The sequence below is a fragment of the Hoplias malabaricus genome, chromosome 5 (assembly GCF_029633855.1).
Source record: "Hoplias malabaricus isolate fHopMal1 chromosome 5, fHopMal1.hap1, whole genome shotgun sequence".
Taxonomy (NCBI): Eukaryota; Metazoa; Chordata; class Actinopteri; order Characiformes; family Erythrinidae; genus Hoplias; species Hoplias malabaricus.
In genome coordinates, this window is record NC_089804.1 from 1,419,901 (window position 1) to 1,439,931 (window position 20,031).

General features: G+C 42.3%; 1 protein-coding gene across 1 annotated transcript in view; it reads left to right on the forward strand.

The window, feature by feature from the left end:
* The first annotated feature begins 246 nt into the window (after positions 1-246).
* The window catches only part of LOC136696374 (uncharacterized), a 53,422-nt gene continuing 33,637 nt past the window's right edge, over positions 247-20,031 (forward strand). The window contains exons 1-10 of the mRNA XM_066670734.1: positions 247-305; positions 1,243-1,359; positions 2,885-3,019; positions 3,178-3,256; positions 3,576-3,628; positions 3,911-4,044; positions 5,459-5,514; positions 5,619-5,814; positions 12,537-14,307; positions 16,575-16,748. Of these exons, the coding sequence (XP_066526831.1) occupies positions 247-305; positions 1,243-1,359; positions 2,885-3,019; positions 3,178-3,256; positions 3,576-3,628; positions 3,911-4,044; positions 5,459-5,514; positions 5,619-5,814; positions 12,537-14,307; positions 16,575-16,748 (2,774 nt within the window). The remainder of the gene's footprint in view (positions 306-1,242; positions 1,360-2,884; positions 3,020-3,177; positions 3,257-3,575; positions 3,629-3,910; positions 4,045-5,458; positions 5,515-5,618; positions 5,815-12,536; positions 14,308-16,574; positions 16,749-20,031) is intronic.

Here is a 20,031-nt window from a genome sequence, read left to right on the forward strand (position 1 = left end):
GGCAAACATGGGCATGAAAAAAAGAGTAGCTCAGTTAAACTGAAAATAAAATTTGATCCATAAATTACTAATTATATTTAGACAGAAACATTACAAAACTGTTGGGATATTCTTACATTAGAAAAACATATTGTAAGTTCACCCAGTAGGGCACCTACCCCTGAGTGAGTTGATTTGTGGTCGGGATGCTTACTGGGTGAACCACCACATGCAAAGGAGTGCATGCACATCTTAGCAGTTTATTAAATGGCTGAGACAAAGAACAAAGATTACCAGAGGAAAACTGGCCACTCTGAGAAGAGTGGGTAAGAACAACATTGAAAGCAAAAGGATAAAGAAGAACAAAGGCCAGACATTTGTGAGCAACAAGAACCTTTCTACCCTCGCAATTGATAGAGGTGATTTTATATACAGAGAGAGAGAGTCTGATTGCAACAGATGACACTTGAGGAGAAAAAAATGAGTCAAGCCTAGTTTAGCCGGACGGACATTAGCCATATAGTCATTGTCACAGAGATGTTTGTGACATTTCAAAAACAGGAAATGCCCAAAATACATTCCCTTGTCATTCCCTTGGAAGGCCTGGAGAAGCTTTGGAGCTTCATATCAATGTCTTTGTTACATGTGGTGTTTATTCTGTGATTGTGTGTTTACAGAAAATATGGGGCAGGTAATAAATGCAGAAATGACAAAAGCAGCACCGTTTTGTCCATAAAATATAACACCGTCATCAGTGTTTTTCTTCATTTTATGATTATGTTATGTTTTTTAAAAATAAAAACTAGACCATCTACCACCAAAGAACCAAGAACAAACACATGTGGTTGATTTTAAGAATCAGAATGACCTATTTATTCAGTGTAACAGGTTGAAACACGTGGAGTTTAATGTGGCTGTGCGCAGCTCTGTGGAGTTTTATAAACATACCAATGCCACAAAATGTCTCACTAAGTCACACTAACCCACGCCAACAGAGCATATAACATTCACAACAAATTTATAATATTCATAACAGCTATTGTTTTCATGCCAGTCACTCATGAAAACAGACATGAAACATTGTAATATTAAATCCATCACCCAAAGTGCTTCCAGAGATCCACAATCACCAACACAATGGGTACAAAACAACACGGAATGTCGAGTTCCAAGGGGAACAAGAGTAGTCACTGTGCTCAGGGAACTCACTGTGTGGACGCAAGAGAGCTCTCTTCACCGGCGTGATTAAGCTCTCCTCACCAGCCCTGGGAGGGTTGAAAGACCAGGCTCCTACAGGTCCAGAGCACAGGAAAATGATGAGACTGAGTTAGCTGTGGAGAGACAAGTGGCAGAGAACTCAAACTCTCCCTCTTTGCAATAGTCAGCATCTTATTCTAATTTCCCACTCCACCTTAAATGGTGCCAATGAACATTCTGTTGTAACACAGGTAAGGGTAAATATAGCACTATGTAAACACCCAGAATGAAAAATAAACAACACAGTTTGACGGTAACACTAGACGTTTAATTTACAGGAGCTTTTAAGGTGGAATGGGAAATCTGAATAAAGAACTGGTGAATAAGTTTATCATTTAAGGATCATGCATTACACAATGTGTAAGTTCTGCTGCATTTAAGATGGAACATGAAAATCCACTCTGCCTGTTCCCCAGACACCACACAGCAGTGAATGAAGCAGGAATTTACTTGACGAAGGGAGTTAGAGAAAAGAAAGCAGTTTTCCCTGTGTGCCAACACCCCACATCAGCAGGGTGAGGATTCACTGACCTAGGAGAGTCCTTCTAGGAGAATATCAGTGAGTTCAGAGTCCTGTTGGAGCCTTTCAGCAAAAATGTGTTCTCCATACAATCCATACAGTCTAGCATTGATTTTTGTCTTGTCTACTGGCTGTTTTTACTACAGAACATGTTTTTTTTTTTTTTTTTTTTTCTGTCTCTGGTGTGTACCTCAGGCGATAGTCTGTGTTTGACTGCTCTTGTGGTTTGAAAGTAAAACTGGAAAAGTCAATGAAAAGAAAATCTGAATGCTATGTATAAACAAAATTTCAGATAGAAATTCAATACTGTTTCATTTCTGAATGAAATTTCATAGTGCTATAATGTTTTTAAGGGTGGCACGGTGGTGCAGCAGGTAGTTTCTCTGTCACAGCTCCAGGGACCTGGAGGTTGTGAGTTCGAGTCCCACTCCAGATGACTGTCTGTGAAGAGTGTGGTGTGTTCTCTCTGTGTCTGCGTGGGTTTCCTCTGAGTGACTGTGTGTGAGGAGTGTGGTGTGTTCTCCCTGTGTCTGCGTGGGTTTCCTCCGGGTGACTGTCTGTGAGGAGTGTGGTGTCTTCTCCCTGTGTCTGCATGGGTTTCCTCTGGGTGACTGTCTGTGAGGAGTGTGGTGTGTTCTCCCTGTGTCTGTGTGGGTTTCCTCCAGGTGACTGTATGTGAGGAGTGTGGTGTGTTCTCCCTGTGTCTGCGTGGGTTTCCTCTGGGTGACTGTCTGTGAGGAGTGTGGTGTTTTCTCCCTGTGTCTGTGTGGGTTTCCTCCAGGTGACTGTATGTGAGGAGTGTGGTGTGTTCTCTCTGTATCTGCATGGGTTTCCTCCAGGTGACTGTCTGTGAGGAGTGTGGTGTGTTCTCCCTGTGTCTGCGTGGGTTTCCTCTGGGTGACTGTCTGTGAAGAGTGTGGTGTGTTCTCTGTGTGTCTGTGTGGGTTTCCTCTAGGTGAATGTCTGTGAGGAGTGTGGTGTGTTCTACCTGTGTCTGCGTGGGTTTCCTCCAGGTGCTCCAGTTTCCTCCCATGCTCCAAAAACACAGATGGTAGATGGATTGGAGACCCAAAAGTGTCTGTAGGTGTGAGTGTGTGTACCTAACCTCTGGAATGCATTGTGTTGTAGTGCCGGTCCCAAAGCCCGGATAAATAGGGAGGCTTGCATCAGGAAAGGCATCCAGCGTAAAAACTGTGCCAGATCGATGGTGCGGATCATAGTTGATCCACTCTGGCAACACCTGACAGGAGGGAGCAGCCGAAAGTATAAGAAGAATATGCTATAATGTTTTCAAATTTATAAACATTCAAATTTCTGATGGCCTGAATCTAATTCAAATAAACTTCAGATAGACTCCAGATACATTTTATAGGGAACTTACATGTGTCCAGCATTGTCTCTCTACAGGTGAATGTCTGCAGGGCCCCAGCTGTTATCAGCAGCAGACATGGGCTCCATATTGAGTTCCTGTTTTGCCCACTGCCGACCGACATTCCAGAGGTGAGAGAACTGTGGGACACTGATGATCAAGAGTTAATGAGGTTAATAAAGTAAATCAAGGCTCAGATAACTGGGTTATTAATACACAGTATCAGTCCAAGCTGATCATCACTGATCAATGTAGATACTGTGCCTTTAAACAGCCATATCTTATGCAAACATCTGGCCTGAATCTCCACCACCAGCAGCCCCACTCCCATACACACACACAGAGCACCTCTGCCACACAGTTATATTAAAGAGCAACTCATTTAAGCAGAATGATCATGACAATCTTTCTGATGAATAATGATAGCCTCCCTGTTAAAGTCTGATTCAGCAAAAGAAATCAAGCTCTCCTGAACCCAGCTATGTGTCCATGAAGAGCGACGGGTTGATGGATACTTCACAGAACGTCAGAGAGAGAGCCAGTTCTGCTGAACCCAGATATGTGCCCATGATGGAACCTTTAGTGAAACTCAGAGAAAAAGACAGTTCTGCTGAACCCAGATGTGCGTCCATGATGGAACTTTCAGTGAAACTCACAGAGAAAGACATTTCTGCTGAACCCAGCAGTGTGTCCATGAAGAGCAACAGGTTGATGGAACCTGCACTGAAATTTGAACAGAAAGACATTTCTGCTGAACCCAGCAGTGTGTCCATGAAGAGTAACAGGTCGATGGAACCTCCAATGAAATTTGAAGAGAAAGACAGTTCTGCTGAACCCAGCAGTGTGTCCATGAAGAGCGACAGGTCGATGGAACCTCCACTGAAATTTGAAGAGAAAGACAGTTCTGCTGAACCCAGATGTGTGTCCAAGATGGAACCTTCAGTGAAACTCAGAGAGATAGACAGATCTGCTGAACCCAGCAGTGTGTGCACGAAGAGCGACAGGTCGATGGAACCTCCACTGAAATTTGAAGAGAAAGACAGTTCTGCTGAACACAGCAGTGTGTCCATGAAGAGTGACAGGTTGATGGAACCTCCACTGAAATTTGAAGAGAAAGACCGTTCTGCTGAACCCAGCATTGTGTCCATGAAGAGCGACAGGTCGATGGAACCTCCACTGAAATTTGAAGAGAAAGACAGTTCTGCTGAACCCAGATGTGTGTCCAAGATGGAACCTTCAGTGAAACTCAGAGAGATAGACAGATCTGCTGAACCCAGCAGTGTGTGCACGAAGAGCGACAGGTCGATGGAACCTCCACTGAAATTTGAAGAGAAAGACAGTTCTGCTGAACACAGCAGTGTGTCCATGAAGAGTGACAGGTTGATGGAACCTCCACTGAAATTTGAAGAGAAAGACCGTTCTGCTGAACCCAGATGTGTGTCCATGATGGAACTTTCAGTGAAACTAAGAGAGAAAGACAGATCTGCTGAACCCAGATGTGTGTCCATGATGGAAACTTTAGTGAAACTCAGAGAGAAAGACAGATCTGCTGAACCCAGATGTGTGTCCATGATGGAAACTTCAGTGAAACTCAGAGAGAAAGACAGATCTGCTGAACCCAGATGTGTGTCCATGATGAGCTACAGCTTGGAACCTCCTGTAATCTTCAGAGAGGGAGACAGTTCTGCAGGTCTGAGGTAAGGATGAGGTGATGAATTAGACAGTGTTCCTCAGTTCCAGTTCTACCAGATCAAGCTCAGTTCATGAGGAAATGTCTGTAGAGAACAGAACATTACAGAAGAGACTTACAATATGTTATAATTTACAAAAATAAACTCATGTTAAAATATATTTTATTTGCATTCTTTAACTGTTTACAGCCCACAGTGCCAAAATACACATGTAGTAGACTTGTAACAGGTTTCCACTGGTCTTACCCACTCCTACCATCTACATTCTCTCATCTTAGATACAAAGTGTGCTTACTTTAACTGCTTCCTTTAAAAATCTTAATCTACTTCATCCTCAAATGTAATTGTTAACTCTATAAAAACAAAACTCTTGCCATCTGGTCCTCTGCTTCTCTAGATTTTCCCAATAAAGCCACTGGACTTATTTTGCTTGTGACGCAGCTGTTGCTCACCTTGTCTCTTCCTGCTTCCAATTAATAGTAGTCATCATTTACCATCTCTCCAGGAATGTGGCCTCATGTGCTCTTTTTTTATTTAGTGCTACACTGTACCATCTACCTAAACTCTTCACTGGTCTTTCCAGTATAAACAGTATCAGACGTAAGCCATATATTTTTTAATTTGCAAATGTTCTATATAGAGCCCAGAAGGAGAAATCAGACATCTCTGACAAAACTCATCTGAAGTCCATCTTTAAGGTGTGTATCACTGATCTCAGTGTGTTTGTGGTACAGTGATGGTCCACACTTTTTATAACAGTGTTGTTAATGTTCTCTCTTTACTCTCTGTCCATTCTTATCAGGGTCTGGAGCGCAGATTTGTCTCTCTGCTGAGGAAAGAGCTGGAGAGGTGTGTGAATCTGCTGAATTCAGATTACCCAGCATGCTCTGAGAAAGAGGAGGAGGATGAGGATGGATTCAGAGAGGGAGTGATGAAGATCACACTGAAGCTCCTGAGGAACATGAAGCACACACACCTTGCTGATACACTACAGAGAAGTAAGAGCTGTGGGGAGAGGCTTTATGGTGATGAATGCAAGATTAAGTGCTCTAATGAGATTCAATATAGGGTTGAATCACCCTTTACTGAGAAAGGAAGCAGGATGGGGATGTATAAATTTCTGGCAGTGCTGTTTTTATATTATCAGTCTTTCAGCTTTACAGGGGACCACTCTCTCGTCTCAACTCTCTCCCTTGCGCTACATCATTTTCTCCCACTCACTATACCATATGATGTCTTAAATCAGTCTTAAATTAATCACAAAGCAGAATGAATATTTGAAATAATAAGGAAAAATAATTATTTTCCTAAAGGTTTAGACTAAAATGCTGCCAGAATAAAGCCTTCAAATATAAAAATAGAACATCAGTCCATTATTACCTGTCTCACATAAGAAACATGCTTGTTTTGCTGTATATAATGGAACAGTACATCAACAATGAAAATAAATACAGTCCAGTGGTCTTTGTGTGTGAGGGAGTAAGAAGAGTCGTATGTCAGACAAAGTCCATCATGTAAACGGGAAAAATAAATGAGACTATTGATTTTGCATTCCCTCGCAAATACTTTGCGTTCTCTCACAAATACATTGCGTTTCTTTGCAAATGTTTTATGATATACAATTGTCTTTGGGGCTCAGTCAACGCTGACACCAGACACAGCTGTGGAGCTAGCGAGCTGGTCGCTACACCATGCATTTCGTTTTATCTGGGAATTCTGTTTTTTTTTTAAAGCTGCAGTAAAAACAGGATACCATTGTCTGCCAGAACTGACTTTTACACACATACACATATTATTCCAATACACTACCAATAGCTACACATTTATTCAGGTGTTCACTCTCCAATCTCTCCCACTGGGTTCATTGTTTGTATCTCTATACTGTAACCATTGTCCATGCGCTTGCACTTTAAATTCTCTCATCCTCATTTCATAGCAATTAACAACACGGTAACAAACGTTTCAGTTGGCGCTTCCCAATAAGTTGACCTCGCCGCTGTCCTGCTTCAACTTCGCGGATCCCGGCTGCTGTTCCGGCTGGCTTCGCTGTTGTCCTGCTCCAACTTTTCGGATCCCGGCTACTGTCCCGGTTAGCTTCATTACTGGCCTTCCCCAAATCTGTACCCGCCTACAGTGTCTGCTAGCACTGCGGCTATGCAATTACTTTGGTCCAACCCACTGACAATGCACCTACTATCTTCTATGACTGCCCCCACATGAACCCAGACCCCCTGTTCAACTCACTGTTTGTTAGTTATATGGCTGATGAACTACGTAAATATAGGTATTCTCACTGTCTTTCCAAACATTTTGCTGTTGCTGCCTGCAGAGCTGGTATACTCAACCGACGACGCTATCTTCACTGTGGCTCAAGGCTAAATTGCAATAAATCTGTACACTATTCCAATGGTAGTAACATTTGCTCTTTCTGGACACTGTCTCGCTCACCTTCTCATTCTACAAAACGTTTTTCTAATCTGTCTAATTTACGCCCTCTTACCCCTGTTCCCCCTAGTTCCTCGTTTGCCCTCCTTAATGTCTGCTCACTCACTAACAAATCTTATCTGTTGCAAGAATTAATATTGGACAATTCACTTGATCTCCTTTTCCTAACAGAAACATGGCAACAACCAGGTGATTACTATTCTCTCAACCAAGCAACGCCACCCAACTTTAATTATGTGCAAAAACCATGTTCCTCAGGCCGTGGGGGCGGTCTGGCAGTGATCTTTAAAAACAATCTCAGAATTACTGAACTTGTTTTCTCATCACCATCATCTTTTGAGTATCTTGCAGTCAAAACACCTGGCTCTATTACTGCACTCCTTATCTATCACCCCCCCCAAATCTAATTCATCCTTTTTCTCGGAACTATCTGAGCTACTCACTCTCGCTAACTCTTCTTCTTCTTGACTGTTGCTACTTGGTGACTTCAATATACATGTTAACACTCCTGACAACAAGTTTGTGACTGATTTTTTAGCTCTCCTTGACTGCTTTTCCTTCACTCAACATGTAGATTTTCCTACTCATGACAAAGGTCACACACTTGACCTAGTCTGTTCTTCTTCTGTCCTGGTTCACAACCTTCATCCTCTCCTGTTCCCACTCTCTGACCATAAGCTCCTTCTATTCTCTGTCCCTATGAATGTAGCTCACCAATCTGTTAAAAGACTTATCTCTTTCCGTAAATTTAAATCTGTTGATCCTTGTTCCTTCGCTCAGTCCATCAATATGAGCTTTCCTGTTCTCACTGCTCCATCCTCTCCTGAGGTACATGCCACAATGCTTAACTCTGCTCTTTCCGCGTCCCTTAATGCATCTGCTCCTGCGAAACCAAATTGGTCTCTTTCACCACTTTTGCTCCCTGGTTCACCACTGAGCTGCGCACTATGAAGCAAGCCGGACGTCAGCTTGAAAGGTGTTTACAAAAAACCAATTTAACGGTGTATGCTGATGCATATCTGCAACACATGCACAAATACAGAGATTCCTTACACACCGCCAAGTCTAGGTATCTCTCAGGTCTTATTAATAGGCCTAATGCTAACCCCCGTAATCTCTTTACAACAATCTCTAAACTTTTCAAAGCCCCTGGAAGCAACACGACACCCTCCTCTAAACTCTGTAACTCCTTCTTACACTTCTTTGAAGATAAAATTTCCAATATTAATAACTCTCTTACGATTATCTCATCTAAATCCACCTTTCCTTCCTCACTGTCTCCACAGCCCTCAGTCTGTTCTATATCCACGCCCTGTTTTTCTGATTTCAGCCCGGTTACTCCTCTTATCAGTGGTATCATTACCCATTCTAAAAGTACCACCTGCTCTCCTGATCCCCTCCCTACCTCACTAACGAAAGCCTGCATGACTGCTTTGGGCCCTCATCTAACCTCTATTATTAACCAGTCACTGTTTTCTGGCTATGTCCCCTCAGTTTACAAATTAGCTGCAGTTACACCTATCCTTAAAAAACCTGGTCTTGACCCAGCAAATCTAAATTTCCGTCCGATTTCAAATCGTCCATTTTTTTCTAAAATCCTTGAGCGTGTCGTAGCCACCCAGCTGACAACATATCTAGAATCCAATAACCTCCTTGACTCATTTCAGTCTGGTTTTCGCCCTCACCATAGTACCGAAACTGCCTTGGTCAAAGTTATCAATGATCTGCTGGTGGCTGCAGACATGGGAGCTCTAAGTATTCTGGTCCTCCTTGACTTAAGTTCTGCCTTTGACACAGTAAATCATGCCATCCTCCTTTCAAGACTGCGTGAGCTGGGTGTCACTGGTTCTGCCCTTGATTGGTTTATATCTTACCTAACAGATCGAAAACAATTTGTCACACTTTCTGGACATAGTTCAACCATTTCATCCATCTCACAAGGGGTCCCACAAGGCTCTGTCCTTGGCCCATTACTGTTTATTGTCTATGTACTTCCCCTCGGCCATATTATCCGTCATTTCAATCTTGATTTTCACTGTTATGCTGATGACACACAGATTTACCTCCAGACCAATTCTTTCAACAACCCACCACTCTCCAAATTTGAACTATGTCTCTCAAAAATCAGGCACTGGATGACACAAAATTCAATGATGCTTAATAGTAATAAAACTGACCTAATCCTCATTGGCTCCAAACCTACCCTCAATAAAACTGACTCCCTCACACTCTCAATTGATGATCCTGTCCCCCTCCACTGTGGTCCGAAATGTTGGTGTCACCCTTGACTCTTCACTCACGTTTCATTCCCATGTTAGTTCCATAATAAAAACCTCATTCTTCCACCTTCTCAACATTGCTAAAATCCATCCTTCTCTTTCCCAGTCTGCCTCTGAACGCCTCATCCATGCATTCATCTCCAGCCCTCTTGACTATTGTAACTCTCTTCTTTCTGGCATTAGCTCCTCACAACTACATAAACTCCAAATGGTCCAGAACTCTGCTGCCCGTCTCCTCACCCACACCCGGTCCTACCACCACATCACCCCAGTTCTCCACAACCTCCACTGGCTTCCTGTTAAATATCGTATTCAGTTCAAAATCCTCCTTCTCACCTACAAAGCTCTCAATAACCAAGCTCCCTCTTACTTATCAGACCTTCTTCAACCATACACACCTAATCGCATTCTCAGATCTTCCTCAGCTGGTTTACTCACCATTCCCCCTTCTAAGCTGCGTAGTCTTGGAGATCGAGCCTTCTCCAGACATGCCCCCCACCTCTGGAACTCCCTTCCTCCAGAAATTCAACAGTCAACATCTCTATCGCTATTTAAATCCAAACTCAAAACACATCTGTTTGCGGCTGCATTTAATTCCTCTGTTTCTTGATTAGCGCTTGTTTGTTTTTACCCTTGTTCCTGTTTTGTATCATTGTATGTTATGTAGTGTTATGGATGTGATTGTCTTTATGTGTTCATCTGATTGCAACAGCGTCTTTGGGTTACTGAAAAGCGCTTTAAAAATTCCATTTATTATTATTATTATTATTATTAACATATACATGTATTCTCTGAGATGCTATGTCTTTATATTTCAGTCCAAGATCAAAGTAAAATTCAGTGAGCTGTTCACCTGACATGCACAGCAAGCACATAATCAACAGCAAGCACAGTACTGTACCATACAGAGCCCACAAATTATTTGCGAGGGAACGCAATTGTCTTTGTGAGGGAACACAAAACTATTTGCAAGGGAACACAAACATTGGCGAGGCAACACATTATCTTTGCGAAGGAATGCATAATCCATAGTCTTTTTCCCCCAGTCTCTTTAGGGTCTCTGTAAGTATCTGATTGGCTGCATTCAAAAATATTTCACAGGTGCACCACCCACAGACCACTGCAAATGGTGCTTCACCCTGTAGCATTATATATTAAAAGCAGGTAGATGATCAATTTTTAGGTTACCAGAGATAGTTTGGGGCTGTCTGCTGCCTAACAGCACCATCAACTGTTCTTGGGTGGTAATTGTTTCTGCTCTCTGCAGCTGATGCACTGGCTCACTACTACATTTTGAGCCAAAAGCAGGTAGGGGAAATTTTTCAAAAATGTAAGCAGAAAGTAAAATATGTGAAACATAGCTGATGCAAAAATCTTTAGTAACTAAAGCAAAAAGCAAAAGTCCTTAGCTCACCAGCTTCATGAAGAATGAAAATCTGTGTAATAAGAGAAGTTCAGAACACGAGGGCACATCAACTTGGAGAGAGAAAAATAGGTTCAGTATAGGGTGGCTGGGTCATTCGTCAATGAAAATGGAAGCTGGAATATTTTCAGGCAATTCTGTCTTTTATTTTCCAGCTTCACAGCTTTACAGTGAAACACTTTTCTCTACTTTCTCACTCTCTCCCCTGCTCTACATCATTTCCAATTATGTCATGTGATTTCTCTAACTAATCACAAAGCAGAATGAATATTGGTGGTAATGCCAAATATTAATGTCAGTTTAAAAACAAGTGTTGACTAAAATGATGTTCAACAATATATAATAAAAGCAAAACATAAGACATATGAAACAAAAAAAATCAAGTGTAAACAACAAGACCAAGACAGGTACAGGAATATTAGTAACTAACATACAGAATCCGAAACCAAAGTATAAAAATAAGACTTAAAGAGAGATTTAAAAACAGAAAATGTGTGGGTCAGCCTAACATTCAGTGGCAAGTCACTCCATAGTTTTGGGGCCATAACTGCAAAAGCCAGATCTCCCTAGTGTTTCAACCTTGATGTAGGGTCCACCAGAAGAATCTGATCAGCATGTCAATTACATAATTACATAATGTTTCAAAGTTCCCATAATTACACCCCAATGAAATTCGTTTGCATAAAGAAAATATATACAATATGCTGCATGTACACTGTAGTTGATTACTTCTGCAAGGGAAGTGGGGTGGGGGATCTGTGTAAAGAAAGCCCATTTTCAGATGTTTACTGGATGTAAGCAAAGGATAGAGGCACTTATGAGCGATTTGGACTTTAATACAAAAAGGACAAACAGAAACAAGAAAAACAATCCAAGACCAAGCCAGAGTAATACTCCGGAGCCCAGAGGGACTAAAATCCAGAGGCAAAAATAGAGAGAGACAAAGTGAGAACTCTGTACACTTGAAGACAAAACAGAAGAAAATGCTCAGCTGAAGGAAAATGTGGCTGTTCTTCACATCATTAGAGTCCAAAAACACTGTTTAAAACAGTGCTGCACTTCCTTCACCTACTGCTAGAAGCGCAGAGAGCCACCTGCTCCCAGTGCCGCTCTGTTTTCACCTGTATCCTATTAAACACATAACTGATATAAAATGGACGTCTTTTGAATTTTATTCTTTTCAAAATGCTTATTTCCCATGTCTGTTGTTAGACTCATAGGTGGTGCTTGGAGAGTTTGGTTTGATAATGGGTGGTACTTGGTCTAAAAATTTTGAGAACCACTTTAATAGGCAAAGCCTCACCCTTCCCCTGGATTAGCTGACCTCCCACTGATCAGCATGCAGATCTCTTATATGCTTGTCTCCAGTCCTGAAATAGTTTATACACCCATACAATCACTCATCACTTGCTCGTTAAACATGAGTGAAGTTCCATTGTGTAACCCTTTGTTCAGCAGCTGTGTGCATTCCTTAACCTGTGCTCCTCTGTTTCTGCTTTCTCCTTGTTCCTCCCCTCTAAATGCAACTTGCTTCTTTTTTAATCTCTCATCTCATTCTTTTTGTGTTGGTCAGAGCTTGCCTCTGTTCATCAGAAACACCTCAAGTCCACCCTGATGGAGAAGTACGGGAGAATTGATGAAGGACTCCCAAAGCATGAAACACCATGTTTTCTGAATGAGATCTACACAGATCTGTACATCACAGAGGGAGGGAGCGGAGAGGTCAATAATGAACATGAGGTCAGACAGATTGAGACAGTGTCCAGGAGACCAGCAGCAAAGGAGAAACCCATCAAATGCAGCCAGCTCTTTAAAGATAAAGCCATCAGAACTGTGCTGACTAAAGGAGTGGCTGGAATTGGAAAAACAGTCTCTGTGCAGAAATTCATTCTGGATTGGGCCGAAGGAAGTGAAAACCAGGATGTCCTCTTCATATTTCCATTTCCTTTCAGAGAGCTGAATCTGATGAAGGAGAAAAGGTTCAGTATGATGGAGCTGCTTCATCAGTTTTTCCCCAAAGTAAAAGAATTAAAATCAATAGACTGTGACTCTTCCAAAGTCCTGTTCATCTTTGATGGTCTGGACGAGTGTCGACTTCCTCTGGACTTCCAGAACAATGAGAGATTGTGGGATGTAACACATTCAGCCTCAGTGGATGTGTTGCTGACAAACCTCATCAATGGGAACCTGCTTCCCTCTGCTCTCCTCTGGATCACCTCTCGACCAGCAGCAGCCAATCAGATCCCTCCTGAGTGTGTTGACCAAGTAACAGAGGTACGAGGGTTCAATGACCCTCAGAAAGATGTGTACTTCAGGAAGAGGATCAGTGACCAGAGCCTGGCCAATCAAATCATCTCCCATATCAAGTCCTCCAGAAGTCTCTACATCATGTGCCACATCCCAGTCTTCTGTTGGATCTCAGCCACGGTTCTAGAGAGAGTTTTGGGTGGAGCAGAGGGTAGAGAGACCCCCAAGACTCTGACTCAAATGTTCACACACTTCCTGATCTTTCAGATCAAACACAAGGAACAAAAGTACCAGAGAAATCAGGAGGTTGATCTTCAGAAAACTAGAGAGAGTGTCCTGGCTCTGGGAAAACTGGCGTTCCAACAGCTGGAGAAAGGCAATCTGATCTTCTATGAGGATGAGCTGAGAGAGTGTGGCATTGATGTCAGAGAAGTGTCAGTGTACTCAGGAGTCTGTACCCAGATCTTCAGAGAGGAGTTTGAGCTGCACCTGGGGAAGGTGTTCAGCTTTGTCCACCTGAGTGTCCAGGAGTTTCTGGCTGCTTTATACGCATTACTCTCCTTCATCAGCAGAGATGAACCAGAACAGAGTTCCACTGATCTCTCTGGGATCTTCAGAGCATCCACCATGTCAAAGTTTCTGAAGTCTGCAGTGGACAAGGCCTTACAGAGTGAGAATGGACACCTTGACCTTTTCCTCCGGTTCCTTCTGGGTCTCTCACTGGAGTCCAATCAGACTCTACTACAAGGAATACTGACTCAGACAGGAATCAAATCTCACAGCACAGAGAAGACAGTCCAGTACATCAAGGAGAAGATCAGGGAGAACCCCTCTCCAGAGAGGTCCATCAATCTGTTCCACTGTCTGAATGAACTGGGTGATCACTCTCTCGTTCAGGAAGTACAGGAATATCTGAACAGAGGAAATAACTGTAGTGTCAATAGTCTCAGACTTTCTCCTGCTCAGTGGTCAGCTCTAGTGTTTGTGTTGTTGAACTCTGAAAAAGAGCTGGAGGAAATAGGCCTGAAGGAATATGACCAAGCAGATGAATGTCTCCTGAAGCTCCTGCCAGTTATCGCAGCATCTAAAAAAGTAGTGTGAGTATCTTCAGATGTTTTATGCATGCTCATGTGTGTGTGTGTGTGTGTGTGTGTGTGTTTTAGAGAGTATGTGAGTATCTGTGTTATATATTTTGTAATGATCTGTGCTTTACACTGAACAGGGAATTGAAACTTACTTATCAGTTCTTTCAGATCTGCCTATTTCACATTATATGAACAGGGATTTTAGCCCTAGTCATTAGCTCTCACAATTATAGCAGAACTCCCGATTCTGCAGATGGGTACCAGGATGCGAAAAATGCTGCAAGCATTGGAGGAGTTTGGACTGGCCATGGAGAATGACTTCAGGGCGGCCTCAAAAGGTTCTGGAAAAAACTCCGGCACCTCAGGAGAGGGAGTGGGGACACTGACAAAGCTGTGCTCAGCAAAGGATGGTGAAACTCTGAACTCGACTGAGCGTATTGTTGGGCATTGGAAGGAGCACTTTGAGGAACTCCTTAACCTGAAAAATATGGGAGGAAGGGCCAGAAGTGTTTGGGGTGTCAGATTCCATTTCCTTGGCTGAAGTCACTGAGGTGGTGAATAAGCCCCACAATGGCAAAACCCCAGGAGTGGATGAAATTCACCCAGAGTTATTGAAGGCATTCAATACTGTGGGGCTGTCTTGGATGACACGCCTCTACAATATTGCATGGACCTCAGGAATGGATTGGCAAACAGGGATGGTTGTCCCCATTTTTAAAAAAGGGGACCAGACAAAATGTGCCAATTATTTTGGCATCACACTTCTCAGCCTCCCTGGGAAAGTCTATGCCAAGTTGCTGGAGAATCTGTCTGATAGTCGAACCTAGGATTTTGGAAGAAAAATGCAGAGTTTGCCCTGGCTGTGGAACTATGGACCAACTCTGTACTTTTTCACAGATGATTTAGGGGGCGTGGGAATTTGCTACTCCACTTTACACATGTTTGTGGATTTGGAGAAGGCATATGACCGTATTCCCTGAGAGATTCTGTGGGAGGTGCTTTGTGAGTAAGTGCTGCCAGGGTCACTCCGGCAAGCCGTACGGTCCTTGTACTCTCCGAGTTTGAGTTGTGTTCGCATCCTCGGCAGTAAGTCAAGCTTGTTCGGTGTGGGCATTGGACTCCGTCAGGGATGTTCCTTATCTCCACTCCTTTACCTGATGTTTATGGACAGGGTGGTGAAGCATAGCCTGAGACAGGAAGGCTTCTATCAAGGAGCTCGGGAGGTGGCATAGATGCTTTTTGCGGATGATGTTGTCCTTCTGACTTCTTTGCACAGAGGCCCCCAGTGTTCACTTGAGCAGTTTGCAACCAAGTGTGAAGTGGTCGGTATGCAGATCAGCACCTCTGGGTCTGAGGCAATGTTTATCTCCAGATGGCATGCTTCCTTCAGGTTGGAGGTGAGAACCCACCCCAAGTGAAGGAGTTTAAGTATCTTGGGTTCTTGTTCACGAGTGATAGGAAGAGGGATAGTGAGGTTGCCCGTAGTTTAGGTGCAACGTCTGCAGTAATGTGGTCACTGTACCGGACCATTGTGGTGAAGAGAGAGCTGAGCCATAAAGCAAAGCTCACAATTTTCCAGTCAGTCTACGTACCCACTCTCACCTATGGTCAAGAGCCCTGGGTAATGACCGAAAGAATGTGAGCCCAGATACAAGTGGCCGAAATGTGCTTTCTCCATCAAGTTGCTGGGCATACTCTCCGTGATCAGGTGAGGAGCTCAGTGACTAGGGAGGAGCACAGTGTATAGTCTCTGCTCCTTCATGTTGAGAGGAGTCAGTTGAGGTGGATCTGGACACCACCTACTGGAGGTATACCAGGCATGTCCAACTGGAAGGAGGCCCTGGGGTAGACCCAGGACACATTGGAGGGATTATATCTCCCATATTTTCTCGCCTGGGAAAGCCTGGTGATCCCACAGGTGGAGCTTGTGGATGTTGCAGGGGACAGAGACGTTTGGGCTTCTTTGCTGGCCCTGTTGCCACTGCGACCCTGAAATGGAAAAGATGATGATGATGATGATGATGATCACTCTCAGTGATGCAGCAACACTGATGTGTAGGTGGTGTGTTGCTCTGGTATGAGTGGATCAGATACAGCAGTGTTGCTTGAGCATTTAAACCCTGTGTATTCTCAGTATCCACTCTAATAGACACACCTACCTTGTTGGTCCACATTGTACATGTGTTTTTGTGAATGATTGTATGTTTGTTTATATGTTCGGATGTCTGTATGTCTGTGTTCAATGTCAGATTCCTGATGAGTCATCATTTCTTTCCCAGGCTGAGTCACTGTAATCTCACAAAGGAAAGCTGTGCAGCTCTGGCCTCAGCTCTCAGCTCTAACTCCTCTAGTCTGACAGAACTGGATCTGTGTAACAATAAACTACAGGATTCAGGAATGGAGCAGCTCTGTGCTGCACTGGAGAATCCACTCTGTAAACTGGAGAAACTGAAGTAAGATCATCACTTCATTGCTGTCTAAATGATAGTGGTTTCATTATTAATTGTATGGACAACTCAGAATCTATTTAGTTTCTCAGTAATTACAGTCTATAAAAGTTTGTATATTTGTACATAACACTACTGACATCTAGCTAACTCTCATGTAGTTTTGTGGGTGAAAGCAAAAATTATCATATAATTACCATATTAACAACATCAGAATCAGATTTACTGGCCAAGTATGTGGATACACAAAAGAAATAAATACAAAATGCAGATGTTTTTCAGACAATGCACAGTAGTTGCAATCAGAACCCCCTCACAGCCCCCTCACCTCAAAGGACATACCCCCTCACCCCAAGGGCAGCATAGTGATGTGGTTGAAATATAATGTCAGACATTACAAAACATTACAGAAAAAATAATATTTATTGATATTTGGGCTATCTTGACAACAGAAGTTGACTTAACTTTGAAGTTCAAATGAAAAATGTAACTCTTTTATTCAGCCCTGAGCTTTAATACTTTGTGGAGTATGGAGAGAGAGTGTGTAAGTGACTGGGTGAGTGTGTGAAACTGTCCACAGGTGTGTGTGTGTTTGTGTGTGTGTGTGTGTGTGTGTGTGTGTGTGTGTGAGTGACTTTGTGAGTTTGTGAGTGACTGTGTGAGTGTGTGACTGTATATAGGTGTTTGTGTTTGTGTGTGTGTTTGTGTGTGTGTGTGTGTGTGTGTGTGTGTGTGTGTGTGAGTGACTGGATGAGTGTGTGAGAGTTTTCCTGTTTGTGTCCTATGATTCTGAGCTATTGTGAACAGGATAAAATGCTTATATGAGATGAATGAATTCATAGATGAATGAATGAATGAATGAATGAATGAATGAATGAGTTAATGAACTAAAGGATAAACATTACAGTTACCAAGACACATTTCCTGAAACTATGCATCCATTTCTCCAAACTATAAACACAAAACCCAATTCACACACTGAAAACCCATTACACACAACACAGAAAAAAGGAAAATATCAGATCAAGAAGCTGTAGAAATAAACTTTATTGTCCACAAAGGAAAATGCAGTTTCAAAACAAAACTCTTGTTAAAAAAAATTAATAATTATGTAGTGTAAATATATATATATATATCCATGGCCTGCATGATAATTTCCCTGGTGTATGGTTGTCGGTCATAAATCTTCCAACCACATGAAGAGAAGAACTCCTCTGTTGGGTTGAGGAGAAGGAAGTATGGTGGAAGAAAAACATTTAAGAAGTCTGTGCTTACCATTTGCTTACCAAACCTGTGCTTACCATTATGCAACCCAAGTGCATCATAGTGCAAAATGTGTTTTAGTGGGTGAAAATACATTTGCAAATTGTGTCTTAATAAGTGAAAAATGCTTAAGGTTTTGACAAAAGGGTGAACCTGTTGTGAGTAACTAGGTGAAATGTGCTTATTGTTCTGCCAAATGGGTGACAATTTCAATAAAGGGGTTTAGGACACTGAGAATTTGGTTCAAAAACTGTAATAAGTTTCTGGACTCTACGGTGTCTCATGTTCACCGTGCTCCAGAACGTCTACACAGTCTGCAGCATTAATAAAATACTAAAACAAACAGTGCCTTTACACAGAGCCTTCAAATTTCAGCACAGTTTGACCAGCCATAAAATCCCAGCTCCAACCCTTTCACACACACACACACACACACACACACTCAGGCACATCACCCAACTTCAAACATAGGCTCCACCTCAGCTTTCCTCAGAATACATCCCCTATGAGCACAAAACCAGGGGCTAAAGTGAGGATCAGTGCTTCCTGGCCTTAACCAAGCAATGACAGAGAGAGAGAGAGAGAGAGAGAGAGAGAGAGAGAGGGAGAAAAAGAACACATCTTTCTTCATTTTTATTCCACTGTGCCTTGTCCAATCTGCCTTAATACTGGACTTTATTCCACCCGTGGCTAATTCCTCTTCAGACGCTGTAAATGACCGAAGCTGGGGCCTTTTTTAGTTTTCGAGCTTGTTCTCTCTTCAGGATACTTTTAGCCTTGGAAAACATATAATAAAACACAGACAAAACCAGCATAGGCTGTGTGCTCGGGCTCGTGGCATGTAATATTGAAAGGGTTGATTTTTTTTCCAGACAGCAAAGAGAAGCCTCCTCTGAGAAGCTGCAGAGCTGCTCGATAAAACATTTACCTGGCGTTAGCAGGAACACAGTGTTGTCTTGTAGAGGGAAGGCTTTCTGTATGAGAGAGGGGATCCGTGGCTTATGGGGACGGCTAATCAAATGCGCTTCTAGAGGTGTGTGGGATGTAGGAGTTTTTTATGATGTGAAACCAAAGTAAACTTTCAGCACAGTGATTCAAAAGTTATTAGTCTCAAAAAGTGTTAATCCACAAATTAAACACAAGTCACAAATATTTTTCACATAAATGAACACATCCCAATCTGTGTCTCACAGTCTGCAGTTTGTACAAATACAGTTACATTCATAAACACATTTTTGGATTTCATAGATATATCACAATTTTATGTGAAAATAAATACATGTGTTTAAATTTACATTGTATATATTTGTAAAGTCAAATTCTTGAATTTAAAATGTATTTGTAAAGTGTTGAATCTGCATTTGTGGATCAAGTCACTCACGTGTTTTCCATGACATGTATTTGACCATTTCCTCTGGCAGGTTTTTGGATTTTGAGACTTTCCTTTCACATTTCAACTGCTCCACACACAGCAGACTGATGTGGCCAGCAGGTGAACAAGTCATGCATTAACTGAAACTGATCAGACTAATTTGTAACCTCATGCTTCATCTGTAGACACTGTAGAGGAGTAAGTTAATGGTGTTATAATGCTGGTCCATACAAATGATAGTGGAATTAGCTACTTAGTTTAGCACTGCCTGCCATGTTCCTGCCTGTTCTTATTTGAAATAATCGTAGTATCAGTTGTAAGGTCCCTCTAGTAATTTGTAACACAGCACTAATTTTACATATTGTGTCTAGCCTCAATATTATTGTAGTCATTTGATTCTGCCAGGTTAGTAATGTTTGTTGTCTGGCACTTCTAATATTTTTCCATGAGGTCTACTCTCACTTTGAAGAGAGCAAACAAGAGTAAAGCCGTGAATTTCTTTGAGTCTTGTTCACTACCTGTCAATTTGTGTACCGACACTCTGAGGGCAGAATACTGCTCTCCCTCCATTTGAATTAAAGGCACTCTGAGTTTATTGTACTAAAGTGTATAATTTACTGGAAAGTGAAAAAGAGTTTCAGGTAGTTTACCCTT